Here is a 27,945-nt window from a genome sequence, read left to right as displayed (position 1 = left end):
GGCGGAGGGATACGGCGGAACTACGTCCGTCTCCTTCCGCCGAGCGCCGCGCCTCCCGCCCCTCTCCGTCTCTCTCTCACACGCGCGCCGCAGCGGCAGCTTTGTCAGCTGAGGGATCGCTCCGCGCGGAGCCATTGCGACAAACGCGGCCGCACTGCGCATGCGCTGCTGGGCGCCTCCGCGGGCACGTGCAGTGCGACGGTGGGGGGGGGGGAGGGTTGGAAAGAGAGTTGTGGGGTGTGGGGCTAATTGCAACTTAACGTTAACAAACAGGGCAGCTGGAAGCTGTGCTCCCCATGACAAACCAAACCTCCAAGGCATAAAGAAAGGCTTCATAAGTTACCAAACAAAGCGCAGGGTGTTTTATTCCAAGCAGCCTTCCTTTTCCCCCCGCTGGATGTGCATGAATCCAATAAACTATCTTACATCTGTTAAAATGAAGAACAAGTGGCAGTCTTCGTTGGGATTCCAGAACCAATAAAGGTCACCACAGCCCCGCCTTATTGTGCACAGTCTCGTGTTTTACAGCTGATTACAACAATATTCACATAAAATAAAATATGAGAAGGCTGCTCCTCGTTAACACGGCGTTAATGCAGCACCAACGCTGTTCAAAGCCATCAGAAACCCAGGAGCTGAGAGCAGCTCAGGCTGCGGTCACTGCAGGGACAAGCAGCGCTCAGGCAGTTATTCATCTGAGTCCAGGTCAGTGTCTCCTGCAATGGAGTGAAAATCCTCGCTGTCTTCCTCATCCTCAGACAGGTGCACCTGGCTTAACACGCTCGGTCCACAACGCTGTTCTTCTTCTTCTTCCTCTTCCTCAGAGATCTCGTACCCCCCGATGCTGCTGAAGCTCGTATCCCTTGTGTTGGACTTTGGGTCTGGCTCTTCGTAGCTGCCGTAACTGGAAAAAAAAAAGAGTATGCTCAGATTATGTCACATCAGCAGCTCTCTGTTTAACTCCTGTAAAAGGTCCTTGGCTCGAGGTCCTCGAGGAACAACTCGGATTCACTGTGTGTTTCTATTCTGTCAGTGGTCAGCTGTGTAAAGTAAAAACCCAGCTCTCCTCTGAACCAACCCACTGCCAGCATCCTCACCCTGCCCTGATGTACTCAAGGCAGGAAAAGCAACTGATTGCTTCTATCTGTCACCTTCACTGCAGATAGGAAGGCAGACAGTGCAACAACCACCATCAGAGCACGGCCCATCCACACGGCCAGTTGCTGCAGCCCTGGGCTGGACAGACCATTCACCTCACCCAGCACAGCCCCCCTTTCTTACAGGGAGGTTTTGACCACCTCTGCTTGGACAGAACTTGCCTGTACAACTTTTGTTAGGCAGACAGTAGCAGCACTGAGGTACTGAACTCCAGAAATGAAAAAAGAACAGAGAATCTAATAGCAGTACTCTATAGAATGGACAGACGAGGAAAAGTCAGTCAGCATTTTCTTGAGCTGATGCAGAAAATAAAGCTAACATTGTCACATCGATGCCATTTTCTGAGAATGGAACTCCTTCCAAAATGCCCATCCCTATTCTTTTGTACGTCAGCTTCCTTTCAAGGAAGGAAATGCTTATTCTTACAGGAAAAATACCCACATATCAAGCTGATCAGCTAAATCATCTTAAACTTCAAAGGCACCTCAGTTTCTGAGATAATCTACTGCAAGTTTTATTTGCATTGCCTTCAAAAACCACTGTGCAAAGGAAACTAATTCAACTTACAAAGAAAAACATTTTTTCATTAGTTAAGTGTGTGAAAGCAAAACCAATTTCCTATCAAGAAGTTTACTGCAACTATGTCTGCAACACTGAAGCAAGTGACAGAGTAACTGAAAAACCAGACCAGATATTTTTCAGTTCTTTACAAAAAACACTTCAGAAGTCTTTAAGAGAACAGATTTTGTTTTGAGGAAATAATTATTTTAACAAGATTCCAAGCTCTAATTACCTGATATTACTGTCCTCCATAACCTGAGATGTCTCCCCACCATCGCCCTCGTAAGACATCATGCTTTCTTCATTGTCCATGCCCATTCGTGTGTTCTCTTGAATAACGTGAGGCTGTTTAGGTCTCACTGCATTGGTCTCCACGTCTGAATCACTGCCACTCTCACTGAGCTGGATAGCTGTGTAATAAACCAACATATGATCATAAATCAACTGTTCTGTTCTGTCAGGTACACACACTATGTCTTTCTTTAAAGGATGTGACATTGACTTAAATAATGTGTACAAAGTAGAATGTGGAAAACCTGCTACCTGGGAGGTCATACTACCGACTGAATACCCATTTCTGATGTTATTCACAAACAATCTAATCACCCTTACTACTCAAAAGGCCTTATTTGTCAACTCTGAATAATTTTCCACCATTACCCCCTCATAAGTTTCAGAAGTTTTCCAAAAACTACCACGTTTTGATGCACCAGAATTTCCTTAGTGAAATAGGGGAAAAAAACAACAGAAGAACTTTCAGACTCGTTTTCCAGAACTCAGTAACACTGTCCACAGTACTTCATAAAAAAAAAAATCGTGCTATCTCTGAATTCTGCCAATTCCACCATGTACCACAAATTGTTGTCCCAGTCTTTTCTGAACCATTTGCAGTTTTACCTTATGAAATACAATCAAACAGATTTGTATTATTTTTGCTTCTTTCTGTGTCCAACCTCATAATGCTCCTATTCAGCTTTAAGTTCCATTTACAGTCATTTATTTTTCATCTTGCCCTTCAGCATCTTCCATTGTGACTATCTGGGCACTTGGCCTACGTGTTGCAATTATGCTTTCTGCTCTCCATGGTATCTTTTTGTGATGGAAATGTAAGAAGATTAGCTGTGTTTGTGAACAATCAGTTCTATTCAACCTGTTTATATAAAAAGAGGAACATACATGAGAAAGGATTATCGCCTTCTTCATCACTCCCATCATCATCATCCTCTCCATCTGACATGAGCAGATCTTCATACAGGACACTGGCCTGGGGCTGCTGGGTTGATCCTTCTTCTTCATCAGCAAGGTCACCATCTGCATCTTCAACTTCCTAGGCCATACAGAATAGAGGTGGTGAGATCAAACAACGCAGACACCGCTGCCACTGCCAGCACATGAATACAATTTAGAGCATTGTTCACTCAGAACTGTTCTCTTGCTGCACAATGCCAGTATTTAAAACTACATTTAAGTGTCTAGCTTTGTTATCAACACTGCCATCCTTCAGGGTGCCAGACACAGCAGACAACCCTTAGAGTGGAGACTTCTACCACAAGGATGCGAGTTAACATTTAGATCGTGGCTGGGATTTCTGTAAATATACTCACTGGGGCTGGAGTCTTAGGTTTCCCATCATCATCCTCATCAAACCCTTCAATATCTACGTCAGAGTCTTCCTCTCCCAGCCTACCTCGCCCCTGGCGCATCTGAATGGGGAACACAAAGAGCAATACCATTGAGGAAGGCACTATTGGATGTGAGCCAAAGGCATGACAGGCATCCAGACCACAACAGTGGGCAGGGAAACGACAGGAGGGAGGAGAAAAAAATTAAAAATAACAAGAATAAGAGCAAAAATCATTTCTCTTTATCCTAAGATCCGGGAGCACACAGTCTCCATATATCTTTACTTGGATGTGCTCATCTATGAAAAGGCAATGGCCAGCCTTAAAAGTGCCAGAGTTCTTTGTTTACCTTTTGTTTACCTAGATACTTCTGGAAACACCACTAGCTCTTAACAAGTGAACATTTTCACAGGATGCTTTCAAAGCAGACACAGTTTCCATCAAGCCTTCTCCTGCCCTCCTCTCCCAGTCACCATGAGTACAAAGCAGAGAGAACACGCAGATTCTGTCCCAAAGGCCATCAATTGAAAGCCTACAGAAAACCTGAAGACTTGCACAAATCTAGAAGGCATTTCCAAAGCCACAGACAGCTAAAACAAGAAATGGAATTGTTCATACTCAACCTCTGTTGGTCTGGATTGTTCAAGAATAGCTCCCACGAGTCTTTCCGATACTAGCTTCAATCTCATGGCCCTCCTCACCTTCTTCCTCCTCCTGAGTATTTATTTTCATGCTCCTATTACTTTATTTCCTCGCTAGTTCATCTCCTCTAACATATTTTTGTTGTTGTTTTAATACTGAGTGAAGACTAAGGAAAATATCCGTGGTTACTGTAACCACTCATAATGATTTAATAGCTTTAAAGAGTCAGTGGTTTTGTGGACTATTTTTCTTTTACAATTACTGTGTATCCTCTGTGGTAGGCATCTCTTCCTAGGTGTTCACGCAGCTTCTAATCATCATTGAATGCAAGTACAACAAGTTAATTACCATCCTTCAAAACTGTAGAGTGCACTTCACCATTTCCTATGAACCTACATGGGATTGCACATTAGCAGACTGCAGCTTGAGTCACCAGGTTTCTACTCCCAGAAGTAGTGAAGCAAAGAAATAGTTGGCCTTAGGCAAAGTCTTTTGCAGCTTTTGATTCTCTACTCTTTGATTTGCAGTGTTGAAATTCCCAGTGCTCTTCACATTTTTCTGCTTCCATCAGAGCAGTCAAACTGAGGGAAATGGCACAGCTTTTGAAATGTGTTCCCTTCTCTGCCTGGGAAACCTGTTGATCTTTGTTAGGTGAGGCTGAGATTTCAGAATTAAATGCAAAATGCATTTCTTTGGCACAGTGTTTATGTTATTAAACACTGGTTCATCAAAATAAGCATTTATTCTTAAAAGAACGAACGTGGTAAAACAGCTGCTCACAATCTCAGATTTGAGGTTTGCAAAATAGCAGATTTTAAAACAGAAGGCAGAACTTCTACACAGCACAATCCTGCAGAGGGAAACTCTAAAAAGATTAGACAGAGAATAGGCCTCTCTGCAGCTCATAAAGACAATGGCCCATATGCAGCTTCAGCTGAAGGTGCCTGGGCCACTGCCTGAGGCTTCAGTGTAAGCATCACTGTATGTTGGCATCCACTTGTGGTCCATGCCAGATTCAGAAGACTCGGTTACATCAACCCTTGGTTTCACCTACTATGGCCTTTTTCATGTTTCTACAATGGAAGTGGTATAACCACAAACACCACTATTGGAAGTGGAAGAAAACTACTTTATCATATATGGAACAGTTAAGCTTCACCTTTCAATCAATTCTATGTCAATCACTGTCTCAAGAGTCCCTAAAACTAACACAAAAGAGACAAATGGAGGTTTGGATAAAGTGCTCTAAAAGCTCTAGTTTGTATTTAATTAGCTTTTGAGGAGCTAATGAGAAACTACTAGATTAGGATTTTGATGAAACACCTTATAACACAGTTTTAATATCATGACGTGTCTAAAAGTGTTAAGAGCAGAAGCAATACCACTTAAATTAGGCAAAACAGGCTTCCAAAGAATTTAAACAGACATATAACATATAGACAGCTCTCTACTTGCTGCATTTGCTTTTTACATTCTGGAGTCCAATTCCTGAAGACACATATGGGGAGATAAATATGAGTCACCATGACTACATCTGAACTAAAGCCAAGCAACCATCAGCAGACCTGCCATCTGTGACAAGTTTGGGAGCGTAGGAAGTAGGAGTGCACCTTCAGCCAAGAAGCACAGGGAAAGGGTGGCCATCAGATGACAAGGTCAGGGGAGGAGCTTCCTTCAGCAAACAGAGACGAAGAGCAGGCAACTAATAAGCAATTTTCACTGCTCAGGCCTCATTTCCTCCATCAATTTGGAAAAAAAGAAAATCAGAATAGATAACACTGCTCTTGAGAAAGAAACCATCAGATAGGAAAAGAATGATATTTTTGCCTTTCTCTCTCTGAAGTATTGGGATAGTCCTTGATTCCATCTAATCGTGTTTGAAATGTTAAAGTATGTTAAATATTCCCCCCAACATGTTTGTAGACTGCTATCCTGGCTCCAGCCCTCTAATCTTTATATATATATTGCCAAACAAATTTTAAACTTGTTTTTCTTCTTAAAAATAATCTTAATAGATACATTAATTGTTCTTGAACATCAAGATCCTCTTTTCTGCTTTGATTTAACTAAAGCTAACTACAACTTTCCAGATGAAATCACAGACATGCACAGAATAGAAAAATTAGTCATCTACAGTTGGGAAGAACAACTGCAAAGAAAGCTTTGCTCTGTCTTCCCACACCAAGCATGCAACATTTAGATTTTGATCATTCACTCTGGGTCTGTACAGAATAACTAACACACACCGTTGTTTGCTAATACAACAGTAATGAAGAGTCAAAAGTGTTATTTCCATCAGAAGCAAAGCAGAAAAATGAAAAGAATCTCAAAGAATGCAGAAAGTACAGCCTGCTGACCATAGCAAGCATTCTTTGCTCACATCAGTCTCTTCAACAACAGCCTCACAAAACAGCTTTTCTGGCTTCTTCTCCAACTACAGTACTGATGTCTTTCCTTGTGTTCTCCTTACCTTTTCACTGCTTGCCTTAGGGTTTCTAACTGCTCCATTTACAGGTTTTGAATTTGCAATCAATTCAGTTGTACCTGGCTATACATAGCTCACTTTAAAATCATTTTTGCAAGGTGCTGGGTAAATTGTCTTCTTTGTCTCAGGTGTCTATTCCTCTAAAGCAGTATAACTGCTTCTAACATTTATCCTTAAAAACAGCTGTAAGCACAACAACCAACAAGACAGCCTACTAAAAGATAAACTGAAGACAGATTGAGAACAGTAAGCAAGAGGCACCTCTAGATCAAATATTCAGGAGACTGAAACTTAAAAACAATGAAAACCTTGCTTGGACACTTACTTGTGGAGTGTAGGGACCTGGGGTCATAGGATCAAGACTTTCCAGATCTGCCTCCTCTAGTGCTGCTTCCTTAGCAGTAGAGATGTCTCTCTCAAGTTGAGTCAGGTGCTCATCGTACTAAGAACAAAGAAGCTTGGTAAGTTACAGGACAGAAAACTCAAAACACAAAATATTGCAAGAGACTTGTTTACATACCTCAGCTAAAGTTTGATAACAGATGTTTACGATCTCCTGGGCTGTTTTTGTGTACTGACTGTCTGGCCCTGTAGTAATAAACAAATCTCTTTATGCATTCTGACATTTGTTCACTGTCAGCTGCTGAGACAGAAAGACTGGATTTGGTTACAGGTCCGTAAATCCCACTGCCCCCTCGCTTTCTGATCTAAGGAGAAACAAAGTGGGGTTTATGCTCAGCTAACAATGAGCAACCGGTTTATTCCAGCATCATTATTTGGGAGATAAAAGGTTGTATCCTGTCAAACTCCCAGAAACAATTCACTAGAACAGGGATGTTCCAAACAGTAAATAAGGCACCATGTGGCAGTGCAAATGTCACTCCTTTCTCAGCAAGAAAGGAAAGCAACAATCAGGTTCAGTTTTCACAGCTTCAGGCTTTGACAACACAGCAGAACAGGGGCCCAGAGGTATTCATTTAAGGACAGCAGGAGACTGAAGCCTTATTATCACCACCTACCATTGTACTTAATGCTGTTAGCAAGGACAAGGTTAACATCATCCAGGAAAGTCTCCCTGTTCTGGTATTTGTGTTTGGAGATATTCTGCAAGAGATTGTTACCCATTAAGTAACCAAGCCTGAACGCTCCTCAAGTGGCTGTTCAGATCAAACTACACACCTTGCAGATCGTCTCTAGATCCATTGGATTAGCAATGACCTTGTAATAATCAGGAACAAACTTTTTATTAACTGGATGATGAAATGGCCAAGACTGAAAGAAAAAAAACAGATGCAACTGCAATGCCCAGCAAGAACAACCATTGCTAGTACAGTAAACTTAGGTCTAATCTCACAGTGGGGCTACTATAACACACAGATTTTACAGCTCTGTGTGGTGTGAAGGCATAGATCTAAGATCTCTAAGATCTTTTTCTAAACAAAAGAAATGGTAAATAATAATAATAATAATAACAACAATAATGGGATCAACAAAGTTTTACAGGAAACCGGTCATCAGTCTAACCACTACATGCTCCTGTTTCTTACTCCTTCACAGACAGATAGTCTATTTTATTGGTTAAGGTTAAGGGTTTTAGTACAACACTACATGAAGTTGATCAGTGAGAAATGAGACTGACTTTGGTTTGCAGCTGTAAACTGCATCTCTGAGATCTCCAAAAGCAAGCATTACTATCAGTAGGAGAAAAATATGTTTTACAATGAAAATCCTTAATGAAGACCAATTTTTCTCTACTAAAGAGAGGAAGACATTGGCATCGTTAAGGATTAAGAGCAGCAGAAAAAGGACAGGAGCAGTGTCTTCACTTCTGGACCAATGTTCCAGAGAAAGGGGTCATTACAGAAGTGTCTGCCAATCAGAAAAACATAGGCCAGCACCCTGACACTGCACTCTTTTTTCACAGAGCCTTAACAGCCACAAGATGTATATTACCCTGTGATATGCAGCCACTGGACTACATTCAGCATGTTTTGCACATTGTGCTCATGCATACACACACTACGTACATCTGGAACTGCCATCATCTTCTGAGTGACAATGTTATCCAAAATGAAGGAAAAGGCCACTTGGTCATCATCATCCAGGAGGGGATTGATTGCTTTCTCTAATCGAGCCAGTTTATCTTCTTTCTGCAACAAAAGTAAGGAAACTCAGTGGTGACCCCACACTAATATCTGTTATTATCAGATACTCTGTACCTGATAACTTCCATTTTTATGAAGAATCTTCCAATTATGAGAGGGAAAGAACCTAGATATAAGCCTACACAAGGTAAAGCAACTGAAGTAATGAATAAGCATCAATTTTTTGAGAGATTCCACTGTGAACTCTAGAAGATTGCCAAAATTCAAATACGCCTTACAAAAAACTCAGAAAGTTCCCTTATTCTTCTCTCCTTATTGAAGCCTTGTGTTTTGCCTAACCATGACCTCTATCCTCAAGCACATCCAACCACCCCTCCCTCTCCACTCTGACCCCAACTCATTCACAAGACTTGCCTCCTTCAGCTTTTCATCACACAGATCCAGCATGGACTGAGATATCTGAGTCAGTGAGTGCTTTGGCCCTGCAAAAACACAGCAAGAACAGTGAGATAACTCTGGCTCTGATGGAAGCTTTTAGAACTCAACAACAATCAGTGAACACATCCTGATGTAATATTTCAAAGAATTAAAAAGAGCATTTTCATAACAATATGAATTAATCTTTACTCCTAAGCATCACTACGTTTCTACTACAGCTGGGAGTCTGTTCTCAAATATGTTCTTAACACACATGATAACTAAAGTTCAGTATGGATTTTAAGAGAGAGAAGATTATTTGCAGCAAATATTCACATTTCTACTATATATCTTGCAAATTTTTAAAAGTCCTATGGGAAAGCAGCTGTGAAACACTGGCTGCTAAGCCTTCCAACTCTTCCAAACTTTCAGAGTTTAAGTCTTAAAATGTCTGTTTTATTAAACCCAGTCAGTAAAACAGAATCATTGAAGAAGTCAAGATGGACATTTAAGGAATACTCTGAAAACCAAAATCACTTACCTAAATAATTCACAATACACAAAAGCAATTATTTGCAACAGAACTATGAAAAAAATCAGTCTCTTTAATTAGGATAAAACAAGGAATTAGCTGTCAAAATAATAAGGGAAGCAGCAAAGGCACAAAAAAAGAAGCACCGCTGTATCACCCCAAGTGCTGCACAGCTCAGAGAGAGATTCAATGCAGCTGGAAAATATTTAGCTGCCAAATGAGTACTTTTTGGACAAAGATTTTTCTGTCAGCAGTCAGAATACAGTTGACTTACAGTTTCTCAGTGAATCAGCACTTTTTCCTAACAGCTGCATTATCTGCTCCAGAATCTTTGCTTGTTATTTTTTTTTTATGCAAGCTTTCTGACCTTTCCAAATAGGAAAAGAATGATTGCAACTAAGAAGCAAAAAGTGCAAAACCATTACAATCAACTCGACTAGGAGCCACATGTTCTAAGGCAACAGCTCCAAAAGGTGTGAATGATTACTTGATAGATTCGATAGATCTTATTTGAAAGATTCAATGCATGCTTCGCTAAAGCACCTCAATGAGAAAAGAAGTTCACATTATTTCTAAAAGATCCACTTCTCACAAAAGCATAAAGCAACAACAGAGTTTCCCTGCACTGTTAGCAGCTTACCATTGTATGTTGCACTGTTCTTAACAATTAGTTCCAGGTGTTCTCTGAACTCCTCCCGGGAAGGATATTGCCGCTTACGAACATTTTCACGCAAGGTCTGCAAATCCATAGGCCGAGTAATAATCTTATAATAATCTTTGACAACCTTTGGATTTACTGGCGTGTGAAAGGGATATGTCTGAAGGCAAGAAGAGAAAAAGGAATGCTTATTAACATAGCACTAGTACAGTCAATCTCAATTTAATCTCCATAGGCGCCGAAGTAGAAAGTTTTTAAGCACCCAGCTCTTTAATTGCATCAAGGAAAACATGATGAGCTCAGCTCCATGGTGGCTATTTTCTTCTTCTTTAGTATCATTATAAGAAGGATTCTCAAATAAAATTGTTGTTTATGCAGAACTAAAGTTCCTTGTATTCTTCTATCAACTGCCTTCACAGCAGGATAAAATCAGCATGCGTCACAATAGCCAGGGATTTGAAAAATGTGAAAAGTTCTGAGGAAAAGACATTTCCCAGAACTCTCCAACTGACACGGGAAGGTAAAACAAATAAATGATTCCTCCTGTGCTAGAGCACCACAACACATTTCCCAAGGCTCAAAAGGCTTACAAAGTAAACAACTCAGACAATCTATGCTGATAACAGTTTTCCCAAACAACACTTGCAACACAATAACACAGAAAATAGGAATGAAAACAAGGAGTTCTTGTTTGGACTCCCCATAGGTGCACAGACAGCACAGGGGGAGAGGTGGTATATTCATCTGAAGAAAGGCTTGCATAATTCTGGTGTATAATCCATTTTAACTGTGTTGCTCAAGAAGGTTTTTGGTGTGTTAGCTTGGACTTACATTAGGAAGATCCCTCATATCATTGATGATGCCCTCCAAGATGGATGACAGTGTCACCATGGGATCTGTTCGACGTCGGTGGATGGACTTATGAGGACGCTTCAGAAAACAGAGACAGAGAAATTAAGGCAGCTCTAAAATGCAATTAATCTACAAAAGCTGTAGGCAATTCAGTTTACTAATGTTCTGGATAGGTGTCTGTGGTGCATGCTGAGGATGTGCAGAGGTAAAGGAACTGTCCAGTTGGTACAAACAGAAACAGACACTGCAATCAGCTCAGTAATGCCTCCACTCACATTCAGGTAGTCACAGTGAACAGTTGTCCCTACTCTCCTCTTCTTCTTTGGAGGAAGCTGCTGCTTAGGAAACTTCAGGACCAGTGATTTCCTGCGAACCTCATCCGCGCTAGTTAAAAAAAGAAAACAGCATAAAACTTTCTTTTGTGATCCCTCTTGTGATCCAAGCCCATTTGTCCCTTAGTATTGGCCACGGTCAGTGACAGACACAATCAAAATGCAAGTAGTAATAGTCTGTGTAAAGCCCTGTCACTTTGTTCCTGTGATTAATACACATGTGAGTATTCAGCTTCTTCCCTTACCTCTCTATCAGTTGCTTTCCAAGGACAATTTTTGTTCCTTCTACTTTGATGAGTTCTTCGTTATCATTGTGAATGACTGTTTTTTCCAGCTCTTCCTCCTGCTCTTCTGTCATTGCAACAGGATTAGAAGGTGGGGCATTTGTTTGGTAGTAAAGAGGGCAGAATTTATTAGTCCTCATATGGCCAATTGCACCACACGCTCCACATTTTAGCTACAAAGATATAAGAAAGGTGGCAGATCAGAATTCATACATAGAGTCCCAGAGGCAGAGGATCATTAAAATCCCTTCTTCAGACCATTTGTACATCACAGAACAGAACACTCCTCCAATACCCAAGATTTGTTAAGCATGCTTAAAACATGGATACGCTTACTTTCAGATCTGGACGTTCTTTCAATTTCTTAGGCTTCTTTTCTGGGGGGCCCTTGAGTTTCTCTTTCTCTTGGTTCCGTTTTAATCGCCGTAATTGTTCTTGGATCCTGCGCCGCTCCTTCCGCATCTCTTCGCGGTGCTGCTCATCAAACAGGGCAAACTTGCGACTGAAGGAGGAGAAAAAGAGAAAAAACACACATCAAAATTTTCCCACTGCTCTTCTGTCAATACAACTTCCATACAATCGTATCACAGAATCCTAGAACGGCCTGAGTTGAAAAGGACCACAATGATCATCTAGTTTCAACACCCCGCTATGTGCAGGGTTGCCAACCACCAGAGCAGGCTGCCCAGAGCCACATCCAGCCCTGGGATTTGAACCTTTATCACAAAACTGGAGAAGTCAGAGTATGTAAGGCTAAGCTCTTTAGCTTATTTTTAAGGTTATTTTAGAACTTCAGTTAAACTCACAGTCTTTAGCATAAACGTACTATAAATAACATTAAGGTTATGAAATAAGCTGTTCATTTTGTTTATTCAAACTTTACTCAATCCCTTTACACATTATGTTACACAGAATAACTGTATGACCAAATGCTATTTCTTTCCCTCAGAATCAAACAACGGAACAAAACTCCTAATATCCTCTGAATGCACAGCCATGAAACCACCATTTCTCTGAATAATTACAGTGTCAGGCTTTCTGCACTCACTTGTTTCAAATCATTGCCTTCTTGGAGTGTTGTGCAATTTTCACAAGCACCACTTCCAAATGCCATTCCAAATGCCAAAGAAAATGGCATCATTTCACAGGTTAGAGGACCAAAGCCATAAGCAGTTTAACCAAAACTGCATGACTTTAGATGCCAAAGAAACAGAATGCCTAGTGCCACACCACACAGCATTTTGAATTTCATGTATTGAAAGTGCAGAAAAAAAAGACTGGTGATACCTTGGCTCATTGGGAGCTTTTTGATGGGAGCCAAGGAAAAGGGTCTGCTATGCAGAGAAGTCAGACAGGTGCTATAAAAACAAACTAGAAAAGGGGCAGAATGGTTTCATGCAACTTTCCAAACTTCTGTAGCCAGGAGAGAAATGCTTGAACTTCATCAGGATTTTACTCCCTATTCCAATATCCCAAGCTCTTTGGAGCATTTGAAATTCAACCCTACTAAAGGAAAGCCTCCTTTGAATCAGCCATCAGGTCCTTCCTTCAATAGCAATTAATCCAATTTAACTCAAACTGATTTTATTTTTCATAAATACAAACTATCTACGGGGTAATTCCTACTCACAAGAGTATGAAATAGTCTACAGGCAAGGAATAAAAAAAACCTGATTGTTCTCACATGAACTCTTCATCTTTGGTAGTCCTTATGCGGCAGTAGGCATCGATGACAGAGGGCTTCCGGACTGTCTCACACCTCACATATTCCTTCCCATCCTCATCTCTAAACGTGCGATAGATCTTGAGGCGGCGGCCGGTGGCAGAGGAATTAAGGCTGGTTACTGAGGCAGTGTCATCATCTTTGTGGGAGTTTGCAGAGGCTCCTGAAGCTAATGTTACAAAGGAGGGTTTTGTTTGCTGTGAAAGAAATTACCTTTTCCCTGCCAGCTACAGACGTGCCAGCTTGTCTGTCAGAACACACTACAATACACAGGTCTACAAGAAATCCAAGCCTGGCAACTGACTATCCCATTTGCCTCCAATTAACAAATTACACACTGTTACAGCCCATAAGTGTAATAGACTGTGATCTGCCTACATACTGGCTGTATCTGTTTCACAGATGTAGTTGTAAATACACACAAAATTCAATGACAGTACCACAAACTGGGTGTGGGCACACCCTTCTACTTATGAACTCATCTTGAAAAAAATTACTCAAAAAAAAATTAAGTGAGGTGGGAAGGAAGAAACAACCAAAGCTACTGGGCAAAGGCAACACTGTAAATGTATATTCAGCCAGTGTATGCTGGGGAGAAGGAAAAAGCCCTGGGTATGTGTCAATACTTTCATACTCTGAAAGAAAGCAGGACTAGTCGCATTCTGGTTGTTGCAGTTACTTACACAGCCCCTTTTTGTCTCTCCTGTCCTTTTTGCCCCTGTCTTTGTCATTCCCACTGTCTTCTCCCAAAAGCATCCTTTGCAACTCCTTTCGTTCCTGCTCTTCTCTTTCCCGAGAGAGCTGAGAACTAGTTTTCTTATTCTGTAACATATTCTCAATGTTCTTTCCCATTTCTTCAAAGTCACTGTCTTCAGCTGAACTGCTGTCTGTATCTGTTGACAGGATCTCAGTGGATTCCAGAACCCTGAAACAGGAGGCACCTTGAAAGTCAATTACCTTCTCAGAAATATGAAAGTAAAAATGACACAAAGGTTTTAAAGTTAATGTTGCAAATCTCTAATAAGCCTAATGTATTCCCATCTCAGTCTTCCTGTAATCTAAATGTACAAATTATTAATTGTTCCAAGCCTGTCTTCTCCATCAGCTCAATTTCTCTATCATCAACACTACTATATTCCCTCCCTCCTATCAGCTCTTGAGCCACAGCAAGAAATAACACATGAAAAGTCTGGCAGTCCTAAAGAATAGGACATAGAATTGTTAGCTGCCACTCAATTGAGTTACAGCAAAAGAAAAGAGAGAGAAGAAAAAAAAAAAAGAAAGAAAGCAAAGGAAATTGGTTGGTGAACTGATCTGTGAAACCCCTCACACTATTTTATGTGGCAAGCCATGTGATTCATTCCGCCTTTCCAAGAAGTGCATGACAACAAAACACCAAAGCCAACCCTTAAGTTAAAAGTAACGACCAAAGCCCCCTTTGTATTTTGTGGGCCCAACCAGATGAATCAACAGCTACACCACTACATATCAGAGAGCCCCAGGCATTCATAGTTCTGGACTTTCAAGGTGGAGACAGGGTGGGGTTCACAGCTGTAAACATCAGATAAGAACTCACTTATTTTGCAAATCAAAAATGCGCTGACACTCCTCTTTGTATCTCTCTTGATGTTCTGCTACAGAAAACCGAGAGCCACGTGCAAATTTGCTCATAGGACCTTCTCCTGAACGAGCCTGCTCTGTAGACATCGTGCGTACCACATCAATTACTTCCCATCGGGACAGCTTTTTTATCTGAGAAGAGGAAGACAGAATAGAAATGGCTTTAGAGACATGCAACCTCACAAGCTGATTGTGGATTTCAACTTTCTTACCACACGACTAGAAAAGTGTATACCCCTTCCACCATCTGCTGCTGAAGCCATCAATGAAGACAACTTTGTATTTATCTGCTACAGGTTCAGGCTCACCTCCTCCTCAGGCACTCCAAATTTACGCAGAAGCTGTTTGGCATTTTTGAGAGAAAGTCGACGAAGATCAGCATCTGTCCCAGTTACTGTCTTTTTCACAGGCTGGGGTTCCTTATCATCCTGTTCAGAGAAAGATACAGCCTATGAACAACTTCACACAGAAATCTTTCCCAGGGCCATTTTCAAATGTTTTCTCCAACCAATACTCCATATTTATTCCCTTTCTCTTGCACAACTTTTCACTTACTGCTCTTGTTCAACCCAACCTTGGGAATGGTACCTTTTGCTGAGTTGGTTTGTTTGGAATCTTCACGTAAGAAAATCCTTCACCACAACCAGTAGGATCTGCTACACCAGTCACTTCTAAAAGACACTTGCCCTTCATAGCAGCAATGAAGGCTCGTGTGGTGTTCCATGGAGCCGTGCGCACCTGCCAGCAATGAAAGAAACATGCCATAACAATCCTACTAACACCACAGATAATTTCAAGCTTTTTAATATTCAATTCTTCCAATCATAGAACTTATATAGAACAGCTTAAGTTGAAAGGGACCTTAAAGATCTTCCAGTTCTAACCCCCTTGCCATGAGGTCTCCCTGCAGCCTTCTCTTCCCCAAGCTGAATAAGCTCAGATATCTCAATCTTCTTTCATTAGAGAACTGCTCCAGCCCTCTGATCATCTCTGAGGTCCTCCTCTGGGTGCCACACCAACAGCTCCACATCTTTCTCACGTTGGTGGTGCCAGACCTGGATGCAGTACTCCAAATGGGGCCTCACAAGGCAGAGCAGAGGGGGACAACAACTTCCCTCACCCTGCTGGCCACCCCTCTTTCTGATGCAGTTGTCCTTTCAGGCTGCAAGTGCACTCTGCTGGCTCATGTGCAGCTTTTCATCCACCAGAACTCCCAAGTCCTTCTCAGCAGGGCTGCTCTCTTAATCCAGACTGTACTTATATCTGGGATTGCCCCAGCCCAACTTCAACCCCTTGCACTCGGCCTTGTTAAACCTCACTAGGTTCACATGGGCCCATTTTTCAAGCCAGTCCAGTTCCCTCTGGATGACACCCCTTCCTTACACCACCCTGACAAGTACCTCATCATCAATCTTCATTTGGAAATCCTCTTCATTCTCTTCTTCTGGTGCAAAGAAGGATTTCTCCCCATAACCTGCATCCTGCAAAAAAACATTATACATGCTACTTTTCCCCCTTACAGTCCAGCCCTGTCACACACTGCTTACTTTATGCTGTAGAGGCCCAGCCAGAAATAATAACACTTGCTTACATCCTCCCTTTGCTACCTTTGACCATAGCTAGCTCAAAATCTAAATACCAGGCATAAGTTCTTTGAGAGCTATTATATTATCTCCCTTTTGCACTGCAGAATATTTAGCAAGTTGCCCAGTTGCCAGGGGACCAATTTGCCTACTACAGAGCACAATTAGCTTCAGGCTGAAGGTGTTTCCTAAACTCATCCTTCACAAAACTATTTGTCAGTAACTTGCCTTAAAGCCAGCAAGGAACATTTACCTTCAGTCGCTGCTCAGCTGCAATCATGCTGTAGTAAGCACAGCACTGCTCTGGGGATACCATTGCTCTGATCTCTTCCTCTGTTGGCAATCTGAAATCTGGCTTTAAAACCCACCAGTTGGAGTCCATCCCTGAAAAACACAGATTAAATACATAGTAGTATCCTACAAATATCAGATGCCAACAATTCTTACTGTATTTCAAGATTTGGTATCCCTCTTCAATGCCAGAATGCAAGTAGGGCAACTCTGAAGTACCTGTACGTTTGAAATCAGCACAGAGCTTCAGCCTCTTTCGGATGCTGCTCTCTGAATGTGAGGGAAAGGCCTTCTTGATATCCTCCATGCGAATCCTCCGAGGACGGTCTCTGCTTTTCCAGAAGAGGCGGTAAATGAAAACCTACAAAAGTCCAAAGAAAGAACACAACAACACTGCAGAGATAGTGTAAGCAATGCTATTTTTACAGTGACTACTTCAGACTTCCTACTCAAAACTCACTGTTTCTTGTTAAGTTTACCTCGTAAGGTTTTTTAAGCCACACATCTGCTTCAAGTGCAGCCACTTTTGAGAACAATGTGGGAAAAACACGTCTTGAAATTTTCTATGTTATCACATTGGGAACATCCATGCTTTGAACAGAACATTACTTCCTCCAAAGACCCCTCAGATCCCCAAAGTACCTTTATCACATACCTGCAGAAAATCTCTGATATGGGTGTTAGCTCGTTTAGAGTTTGGACCAGGTACTTCATACAGTGGGCACTCCTGGCCAACTACAAAAATATCCACTAATTCTCGGACATAATAGCCTTGTCGTGTCCGGATAATCAGGAAATCTGTCTCAGGCATCTTATGTAAATAAATAGGAGCCCGGAAAAGGTTGTTTTCAAATGCCTAACAAGAGAAACAAATCAAGGTTTTGATCAAATTTTCTCCAGCACAATCTATGAAAAATATCTCAAAACAAACCAAAATGACAATCATTCTAACAGTACACCATCGTTAGTAACAGTGCATGTAGTCACACTGTTCCTTGCTTATTAAGAGAATAACCAAGGATGAAGCAAAAAAGCATAACCAAACTTAGAATAAATGCAGAAAGAAACTGAAGGACTCTTTGGATTTGCCTTTAAGGAGGTACTTTAAAGAAAGAACAAGAAGGACAAATACACAGAAGAATGCTATAACCACAGAAAAGAGCCCGTAACACCCTCACAACCTGGGAATAGAAGGCAATAGAAGTAAAATCTGAAGGCTTTGCTCAGAAACCAAGGCTGCAAGAACCTAACCAGAAAGGTAGAGTGCAGCAGAGTTCAGCCTCTGAAGGTAAGAGAGCTTAAATGAGCAACAAGGCACTGGACTGAGCTTCCAGAAGTCCTGGTATACCATGATGAACTCTTTGGCTTGAACAACTAGCATTATTAGTTCTGTGATTATTCTCTACTACAGCACTTTATATTATTACTTTTCTTGGTGGTACAGTCATGGACAGAATTATTGCTGCAGCAACTAGCAAACATAATCTGAACTGATTTTCACATTTAGCATGGTTGTTGTAACCAGTTGTTCCTTACAACATTCTTAATTTGTCTCCTCACCTCAACTGCATGTATTTTAACAACACAGAAAGGCTCATCATAGCAGATTCTTCTCACCTGTCCAGTATCCAAGTCTGCATGCAGCAGACAATTAACAGTGCAGTTCTCAGAAAGTACACATTTTTGCTCACACACCATGAATCATTATAAATCCTTGTTTTACGTCCCCTCCAATTCTGGCTTAACTGAATTTGCTAGCATTCAAGCAGTTTTGGCCTTCTATTTAGACTTCTCTAATAGCAGTACTTCTAATGTCATTACAGATCAAAGGAGGAAAGATTCACCTCCACCTACAAAATTTTGAAAACCACACAACAGAGAGACGTTAAAAAATAAAAATAAAGGCCAACAACTGCACTATTATCTGTAAACACAGAGACTTAAACCAAAAATTAAACCGAATCTGGCACACCTCTTTGTCTCACCTGCAGTAGCTGGCCTGGATGCAGAGAACCCAGGAATGGAGAAGTGTGACAATAAACAGTCTCTCCATATTTACAGTCTGGAGCTCCAGGATCTTTGCCAGGTTTCTGTAACATGCAGTGAAAGTTCAATTAGCACTCAGCAAGAGGCAGAAGAAAATTACTGCCCAACAGCAAAACTTATACACTCACCCTTTTGTAGTAATTTTTAATCTTCGTTGCCATGCCAACCTGCATCATTAAAGGAGCATTTTCCTCACTGTATTCAGCAAGAATGAGATCTCCATCTTTGCCAGTCAGGTCCTGTGGTGTGCGCATGAAGAACATCTCACCCCCCCCAGAAGCCTGACGCTCCTGCTCTCTCATCTGTGCCAAAGACAGCATCAGGAAAACAGCACATTAAACAGCTCTGCCGTGCAAATGGAGCCACAGCAGACATTATACACAGAGAAGAACTGTACCTTAGCTTTCTTTTTTATATGCTTCAGCAGAGGTTGCACAGCATGCGGCCCTGGTTGGGACAGGGCACCAAAAGAGTATTTCTTCAGGGGAGGTCGATGAAATTGTCGAAGCTTCATAGGACCCATATGGGTGGGAAAGAATGGCTGGCGAAGTTCCACTGCTGGAATAGAGTGCTAACACAGGAACAAAGCAGATATTAAGAAAGAATGACACAAAGCATCTCAAAATCATCCTCCAGTTCAGCTGATCCTTACTTTAGAGAACCTAGTAATAATTTTAGGTCTGCTGGTAGTAATACCAGTGCATTCAAACTCACTTACTGTCATACACGTTACTCTTTGACAAAAAGTGCTTCTCAATCTTATTTTCAGCTAGAAGGCTCATGAAGACAATCAATGTTTCACTCTATATGCAGTGTTGCTGTGACTACCTGGATGATGTTGCCTCCAAAGGTTCCTCGAAGTCCCTGCTGCTTGGGGTAGTAAAACTCATCATTGGAGAGGTTCCAGGGATCCTTTACCTCCGGCTGGGACATGTTCTAATCAGTGTTAAACAGAGAGTGAAACAGGTGTCAAATAAACACATAAATCAGTCACTTCTTTCAGGTCATTCCCAATCTGCAAAACATTAAAGCTTATGCTAACCTGCTGTGGTTCTTCCTTTATGACACCTGTTTTCCCCAACAGTATTCGGCTCTTCTTTAGAGAAGACTCTTTCTTGTTTTCCTTGGATGGAGAGTTCAAAGTCATTTCTTCCTTTTCATCAGGAATTTCTAAAAAGGCAAGTAAACATACTGAAGGCTCTCCTCCTAGTGTCCCTTTTCAGTATCACAACTTCCTGTAAAGTTGCAGCTCAGTCAAGTCTTTTTTGCCCTTTCGTTCAGTTTGAGGTGAATTTTTGTGAGCTGTACATTGTTCCAGAGAAGATCCAACAAACGTGGGATATCCATTGCAATACAGTTTACTAACAACAAGAAACAGCATCTGTTCTGCCAAAGCTGTTCTAAAGAGTTGAGGGTCAAGATCAAGGGAGTACCAAGTTTGGAATTTTTTTGTTTTGTACTTTAACAAAGCTGAAATTATGAGTGATTGTCAAGGTTTCAGGCTAATAGCAAAACACTCCAACCAACACATAGAAAAATCCTTGTGACTGCCCCCACTTTCCTGAGAAGGAAATGCAATCCAGACTATAGCCATATAGACTTACAAAAGACTGCTTGAAGATTCCAACACACAGATTTAAGAAAAAGTTATGATTTTAGGAGTCCAAATCAGACAAAAATCTTGCCAGCTTGGAGCAGTATAAGCATTGCATACATTCAAATCAAACTCTAGGAGTACTGTGTAAGTGTGTAGTAGTAGTGAAAATGCTGTCGGGCATTATGCAGAATCCTTGCTCCCATGTGCTATGAATGTAGCCTGAAAGAGGCTTAGGATTCTGTTTCTCCGGGCTTTAATTACAAGCCATAATGAGAATGGCACGGGCCAGTCTGTGGTTTACTTCCCTCCTCTCCCTCTTCAAACCAACATGCCTACAAGTGAAATTAAGACAGTTGGTTCTAAACACACCAGGAGTCAGATCACTTATGTTGAAATTAAGTCTGAGGGCATCAGTGTTTACTCTCCCATTGCTGCTATTATCCTGGGAGCAGAAAGTGCTTGCCACACTGTTATCAGTGTTGCTGCCTTTCAATTAGACATTTGATCACTTGCAAATTATTTTCAAAAGTCAGTACAAGGAAAGGCCGCAAGGATTGACTCAGATCATTTATTTCCATTACACTGCAATTATAAATCCTTGCTTCTATTTCCACTTGCATTTTCCCATTTGAGTCAAATTTCTGGATGCCACATACCTAGAATTATGTTTTCATCATTTGGATCAAGTGTCAAGACAGGGGGATCCAAATAGGTCTCCATTGCCTGATCATCCCAGATGATATTGTCTTCCCACCGGCCATATACTAACTCTTCATTATCAATTGGGAAAATGGAGTACCAGGGCTTGTCTTCATCCAGGGAAACTGCAACAATCATAAGACAGAAATAAGACAGGATTTCTGCAAGCTTGGCAGAAATTCATTTTAGAGCTCATCCTTCACATCATCTTTACTCAACTTTCCTAATCTTTCTGGGTATTCTGAGACAGGAACTCTCAAAGACAAAAGAAAACTGAACTTGGAAGCAAAGAGGAAGCAGTCAATTAAAGAGATTTTGCTCCTCTGAAACACAGAGAATCTCTAAGAATGAAACAGCAGGGTTTTAACAGGTTTTAAAGCAAACATACAACACTTTCATCTACATCCTGTCACCAAAAGAGGACCCCACTATTACAAAGAACACAGAGAAGCATATGTTATGTGCACCTATTCATAGGGGGAAAATTACCATCCTTGTTACCTTGCTGTTCAGGGGTTTGCTTTTCTTTGCCCTTTGCCATACCTAGGACTCCTGCTACACCTGGTTTCTGTGCTAGAGGAATGGGTGGATTGAGTAAAGAGCCACTGCGGTTCAACCCTAGAAAAAAGGAAAACAAAAGTAACATTAGCTTGAATTTGAGTTAGGGAGGTATTGCAGGTACCTGTTATTAAATCAGCACTTAGTGATACACGAAGAGTGATTTCCATTTGGAATTAGGATGGGTCTACTCCTGTCACAACAAACTTGATGTCATTAGTATGGGTAGGACTAACTTAGACAAAGTTCACCCACTGCTCACTGCTGGACTCCTCCAGCCTTTTCAAAATTACGTTTGGCAAGATCTGCTTATGTTGCACAACAATGCATAAAGTGCATTTCTGTGTGGTCCTTACGAAAGGAAAAGGCTCTGTGCACACAGTTACCACTAACAGAACAGTTGGTTTGGCCTCCAGCAGCTTCCCATCCGATCTCAAACTTGAAAACGACAGCCAAGCAGACATGCAGGAATTGTTCTGCAGAGCATTCTATCAGGGCAGACTAACTCACATATGTCCACATCATGTGTGCCACTTCAGTAGGTATAAGACATAACACATGTGAATGGACTAATCATGTTTAGGATGTACTGTAGCTTTTGATGGGAACGACACAGTCAATCCAGGTTGAACAGACCAGTACAGCTGTTCTAACATGAAAACTGTAATAAAAAGCTATCTGGAGTGCCCCTTCCCAGATCCTCAGCATTTTGTACCAATAGCTGAACAGCGAAGAATTGATGCTGGCAACCACCAAAGATAGGTGTTGATATAAGTTGATGTCCCCATTTGGTTTTCCTTGTAGAAGCAAGGCAAGATATAAGAAACATTATAAGAATTACATTCTGTATTTAAGGGAAAGCATGCAATCAGTCAGCCCAATTACAGTTCACATCAGATCATTACTTACCTTGCTGGGCATTGTATGCAGTAGCATTTCTAGTCATGCTTGATGGCAACCAGCCTGCCAAACTCGCCCGCTGCGTTTTTGTTCCTTTGTGTTTGACATCTTCTCCATTCCATATAACATCATCTTCCCACTGGAGCTGTGTCACCATAAGGAAGTGTTCATCAGCTAGCAGATCATCCTTCTCATCCACCAACTCCGCATCCTGGAAGGAAAGAATAGTTTTTTGAATACTGACATTGACTTTACACTTTCAAGCTAAAGGAGAAAAAATAGAAGTCTCATACTGTATGCTGCACAGCCATCCTCCAGAGCCACACACACCCCCAGTTATCCTCTCACCTTCTCATCTGTCTGTCCTTTAACCTCCTGCTCTGTCTTCTCTTTCAGCTTGAAACCATAATCAAATCCACTGCCATCTTCTGGGATGCCCAGCATGTCATACCACAGCTGTGCTGGGCCATAGCGCCATTCTGCCACTTTAGGCTTTGTATCTGTCACCTTGTCCGTATCACCAGCTGACTGAGAAAATTTTGATTCCACAGGTGCCATCATAGTAATCTAAAGCATAGCAAATTAGGGAATGGTTATAGCAATGATCTACGTATCAGTAACAGGTTTATCCTTCCAAGTTGCCCAGCTCATCCTCAGAGGACAAAAGTGTATCTAAGAAATGCTTTTCCATACTTACTAGCTATCTTAAGAATGTTCTGCACTTAGACATCCAAGAACACAGATTTCTTCTTGATGCAAAGAGGATAAGCTCTCCTATTGATCCTGTACCATGGATGCAGCCTTCTTAGTAAGAAGCAATCACCTGAAGTCACTGACTAGTATCTGGAGAGGAGCTTCTGCATTACTGGAATACAAGCTAACCCTGCCCTCCAGCTTGATTCCAGAGGAAAAGCTCTTTACTCTAGAAGTTGCTGTGCAATCCACCACTACTCCCAGTGCTAGCTGGTAACCCTGTCTAAGTCTCAGATATCCCACCTCATCATCTGAAAGGCACTGCTCAGGAGGGGGAGGAGCAGCAAACTCATATTCCCAGGGAGATTTTCCTTCCACTCCGCTCTCAACTACAACTTCACCCTCCTGTATCTGCACTTCTTGTGCCAGCTCCCGATGTTTCTTCTTGCGCTTCCTTCGGGCGCTCCGCCAAACTGATGGGATGTTCTTCCCAGGGCCGAAGAGACGGAGGAAACGCAGCACCTGAAATAGAAAGAAAGGACTGTGGAATGATTGTCTTTCTTTCCCCTGCCTGAAAAGCAACAGTGAAGGAGAACATTCTGAAATTCAGGGCCTTGTTCTGTACTACAGTCCCAAGCTCCTAACAGTCAACCGTTTCATTGCGATGCTTCCAAAAAGTTACTGATCCATCTGGTTGATATTAAGCATTAAAATAAATTAACACTTGGAGATTATTATTTTTATTTCCAACCACAGCTTTCAAAAGATGTGGAGACTGAAGAAGAGGCAATAGTGATCAGCAACACGAAGGTAAAAGACTTAAATAAAGCACAGATTTCTTAAGCAACCAGAGACAAACTAATACTGTTAACACTGAATCAATCTTTGACATCACAAGTTGAGCACCAAATCAAAACAAAAAAAAACAACAGGGGAAACACCAGATTTGCGTAAGCTAAGAGAGCAGCAAGTGATTTGGAAGAAGACAGATCTAACTTTGGTGTTAGAGACTCGCCTGGATTTCTAACAGATAGAGATTAGCTAATCATTAAAATATGAGATATAAACAAGCAAGACCCTTAGCTTCTTAAACAAAGTCTATGATGGAGGCACTCTCAAAACCAAACTATCCCAGCTCTGTTTGGAATCTGTAAGCTCATCTTTACCTTCCCTTCCCTCTCACATTTCCTCTCCTCTTGACAGTTTTTAAGTATTCAAACTAATTAATTGAACACAACAAATACATTTGCTGTCTGCGAGAACTTTAAGAAGGACTGTAATAAATTTGTTTTCTGAAAAAAGGAAAAAGTTTAGAATTGCAAAGAGTTGAGGGCTAACAGTGAAGATTTAAAATCATTTCTACAACCCACTTCTTACTGTTCCAATCTCTGATCCATACTTGAAGATTTAAGTAAAGGATACAAACTTTACAATTTTTTTGAGTAAGTCCACATCGAGTTTAGAACAGCACGAAAGGAAGTTCATATTTAGCAGAAATGCCACAAAGGAGAGTCTCAGAGAACAGCAAATATTACTTCACCCCTCAGTTCTATGAGGCTTTTTAACAGGCTCTTGCATACGTCAGGGAAAGCACTGCAGTCAGGAAACAGCAGTAGATAGAAACTAAACCAGAAAGTAATGAGATGAGCAGGACCACCTATGTAATTACCTACTATATATCCTTAATACGGTACGATTCATTCTTAAAAAGCTCAGCTTCTGTCACTTTGTCATATTTTAACAATACCTTGCCTGGTCGAAATTCCGGGAAGAGTTCTGTAACACTTGGCAACAGCTTGGAAGTGTCTCGCTGCATGATTCCTGCAAAAGGAAGTGTGAGTTTGCCCTCCTGGATTCTTGAGGTCCCATCTCTGACTGAGAATCAGAGCTGCTGCTGAAATCCACCTTGTTGGAGGCAGCAGAGGAAGGAGCAGTGATGGAGGGCAAAATGATACCATCCCCATCTTCAGATACTATGATAGAACAAACACCTTATAAACAAACAGATTTCCTCCCTGTGATCTAGTATAAACACATAATGCCACATCTACCCTTTACCACATCTACTTTTTACACCATGTTATGCAAAAAATCAAGCCTCTGTAGATGTTATGAGTACATTCTTGTTTAACCTTTCATTTTACTGTATGCACTCCAGGTGAATTTCCCAGCCACAACTGAGAGAACGAGATTAAAAAAAGCAGCTTCATCATGAACATCAGTATTTTAGCAGTCATTAAGTCCTAAGAAATATCATACTTTACCCTGGGTTTTGTACAGGAGCTCATCTCAGACAGTCCCATAACACTGCATCGGGACAAAGACCTTCTAATGCAGTCTGCAGGCAGAACTTTGATGATGTGTGCGTCCTTCCCAAACTGCTACACAGCAATGTTTGCTTCCCTCAGACACTCACATTGCCAGAGGGAAGAAGGAAATATTCACTCACCAGTGGCAGCTGCATCCTTTTCATCTTCTTTCTTCCCAGGCACTGGAGGTGGTGGCGGTGGTGGCATCAGCTTGGAATCAATATCTTCACAGTCAGCATCATAATCATCCTCATCTTCATCTAACCAGGTAGGAGACAAGGCTGTATATTAAGCTGACTACAAAGGGAGCAAAACAACCTTCCCATCTGTACTATCTCATATCCGTCCCAACCTGTTGGGAAGACCATGCCCCTTCATTAGCTGAGCAAAGACGACCATTCTCATTTCTTAACTAAAACTTTTACCAGTTCAGCTTCCTTCACGCTACTTTGCAGTATTGGCACTTATGACACTTAAAGGAAACACATATAGGAACTTAAAAGAGATAGCCACATGTTTGAAAATTCACTTCTGTTCACAGAGATCTTGGGCACCAACAAAAGAACTGAAGTGCTTTCTGGAGAAAGTCCCTTGAAAAAAGAAATCAAAGGCAAAAAAGGAGAGAGGTTATGACTGACGTTACTCTCCAAGGGGCCAGGACCTCTACCTTTGCTTATCTCTGAGAAGCATCTGACAGCCTTAATAACTCTTTTCCTAAGAACAGAGGTTGAAGAAATATGAGCAAGAATTAGTGTTCTCTGCAGGAGATCCCAAAAGAAGGATGTCTGTTTCTCTTCTGAGTGCAGTTTAACTCTGATGAAGAATTCATTATTTGAAATAGGAAGATGGCAAGCAATGGCTTTATCCTATGAACATGGTTTCACAAAAGCTTTTATTTTGCTTCTTGAAACAATGAGTGGAAAGGCACAATAACACCCACCAAGAGATATACTGCTAATGCCAACTGCCCCCAAACACACTCAGCTAGAGGTGTAATGTTAATCCCATTTACCTTGTCTTCCCATCGGCTGCAGGCTGCCCATTGCCTGCTTATACCGACGGCTTTCATCTTCTGCCACTTCGTTAATATCTGAGTAATCGACAGCATCTTCTGTGCTCTTAACCCAACCTATGGAGAAAAACATCTGATCAAACCAAACATTATCCCAATGTACATTACTCACGTCCAACTTCACTACGTACTCTATGCTTCCTTTTTCTTATGGGAATAAAAACATTTAATTAACTTTTCACATGAGAAAATTTTCTCCCCGTTCCAACCAAAAGCTCTGAATTTCTGCTACAGACTTACAGGTAACAAGCTTTAGCACAAGAAGTACCTTTCATTTACCCAATGAAACTGCTAGAGAAGCTCACGAATAAACAAACAAGAGGTATAATAACAGGCTATGCATCAAATAGGCTTGCAAGCGTTCAACACAAGAGTGTAACACGGGGGAAAACACTTTATGAGGAAGAGAAAAGGATAAGATGGAAAAAGCTAAAACTTGTAAAAGAGAATGCGTGCAACGGGGAACAACTGATAAGGTGGCATTCGTTCTGACAAGAAAAAGATAGAAAGGTCTTTGCTAGAGAACCCATCACCAGGCACCGTGCTACTGCTTGCAGCCCAGCAGCCCCAGGTGCAGCCTCTCCTCTCTAAGGGGAGCTCTGACACTGCCGTTCAGCTGCAGGCACCCCACAGAACCACAGAAACACCCAGTTTGGAAAAGGCCTACGAGTCCATGCAGTCCAACCACCCACCGTCCCACTGCCTGACCTTCCTCATCCAGCTGAGCTCCGTCAGCCTCCGCGCTCTCGTCCTCGCTGGCTGTGATCTCGGTGATCAGGTTGCCCAGTCCGAGGGCACCCAGCCCGGCCAGGTGCTTCTTGGATTCCTGGAGAGACCAGAGCCACGTCCCAACAACACGGAGGCTCCTCCGCCTCCCCCGCCCCACCCGGTGCCGGCAGCCCCCGCACGGCCCCCACCGCCCCTGCGAGGCCTCCCCTCGGCCCCGTCCGCCGCGGCACCGCAGGCGGCCGCGCTACCTTGTCGAGGACGCTGTCCCCTTCGAGCTGCCCGGCCTCATTGATGTTGCCGAAGAGGAAGCCGGCCAGCGAGAACGGCTCCGCGCGGCCGCCATCCGCCTCCTCCTCGCTCTCCGAGTCCGACATCGCGGCGGCGGCAGCGCCGGACCGGAAGCGGAAGTGGGCGGTGCGCTGAGGGCGACGGTGCCGCACAGCGCCCCCGAGGTTTCGTGCGCTCGCAGCGCCCCCT

The 27,945-nt window shown here is 42.0% G+C and overlaps 1 protein-coding gene across 2 annotated transcripts; it reads right to left on the bottom strand.

Moving 5' to 3' along the window:
- Positions 1 to 335: 335 nt before the first annotated feature.
- On the bottom strand, positions 336 to 27,885 carry TAF1 (TATA-box binding protein associated factor 1). 2 transcript variants are annotated; one of them, XM_031594137.2, is made up of 39 exons: positions 27,717 to 27,883; positions 27,448 to 27,565; positions 26,680 to 26,796; positions 25,808 to 25,927; positions 25,106 to 25,179; positions 23,662 to 23,880; positions 23,014 to 23,232; positions 22,675 to 22,876; positions 21,709 to 21,825; positions 21,165 to 21,332; positions 19,954 to 20,081; positions 19,740 to 19,847; positions 19,309 to 19,482; positions 19,040 to 19,213; positions 18,851 to 18,955; positions 17,521 to 17,721; positions 17,085 to 17,226; positions 16,828 to 16,958; positions 16,392 to 16,472; positions 15,580 to 15,729; positions 15,300 to 15,419; positions 14,948 to 15,123; positions 14,055 to 14,296; positions 13,333 to 13,540; positions 11,985 to 12,150; positions 11,610 to 11,821; positions 11,308 to 11,416; positions 11,012 to 11,110; positions 10,163 to 10,340; positions 8,988 to 9,055; positions 8,496 to 8,618; positions 7,648 to 7,740; positions 7,488 to 7,572; positions 6,989 to 7,056; positions 6,794 to 6,910; positions 3,324 to 3,422; positions 2,896 to 3,046; positions 1,952 to 2,129; positions 336 to 904 (listed from the first exon to the last, which is right to left on the bottom strand). In XM_031594137.2, exons 1-39 carry the CDS (start codon positions 27,840 to 27,842, stop codon positions 688 to 690), a joined length of 5,583 nt encoding a protein of 1,860 aa, XP_031449997.2. In that variant the 5' UTR covers positions 27,843 to 27,883; the 3' UTR covers positions 336 to 687. The 2 variants fall into 2 exon arrangements, with proteins under 2 accessions (XP_031449997.2, XP_031449998.2); XM_031594138.2 differs by lacking the exons at positions 336 to 904; positions 1,952 to 2,129; positions 2,896 to 3,046; ... (4 more) ...; positions 7,648 to 7,740; positions 8,496 to 8,618 and having other exon boundaries at positions 8,871 to 9,055; positions 21,751 to 21,825; positions 27,717 to 27,885.
- Positions 27,886 to 27,945: the final 60 nt, after the last annotated feature.

The sequence above is a fragment of the Phasianus colchicus genome, chromosome 14 (assembly GCF_987193195.1).
Source record: "Phasianus colchicus chromosome 14, bPhaCol1.hap1.1, whole genome shotgun sequence".
NCBI classification, from domain to species: Eukaryota; Metazoa; Chordata; class Aves; order Galliformes; family Phasianidae; genus Phasianus; species Phasianus colchicus.
Note: the sequence above shows the minus strand (reverse complement) of the source record. Positions and strands in the feature narration are given on the sequence as shown.

Coding starts and splice junctions, on each gene's coding strand:
- TAF1 (XM_031594137.2), bottom strand. CDS start 27,842: ATGTCGGACTCGGAGAGCGAGGAGGAGGCGGATGGCGGCCGCGCGGAG. Junction 16,959..17,084: donor TGCTGATTTCAAACGTACAG/GTACTTCAGAGT, acceptor TGTGTTTTTCAG/GGATGGACTCCAACTGGTGG. Junction 8,619..8,987: donor GTGATGAAAAGCTGAAGGAG/GCAAGTCTTGTG, acceptor CTTTTGTTGCAG/AAAGAAGATAAACTGGCTCG.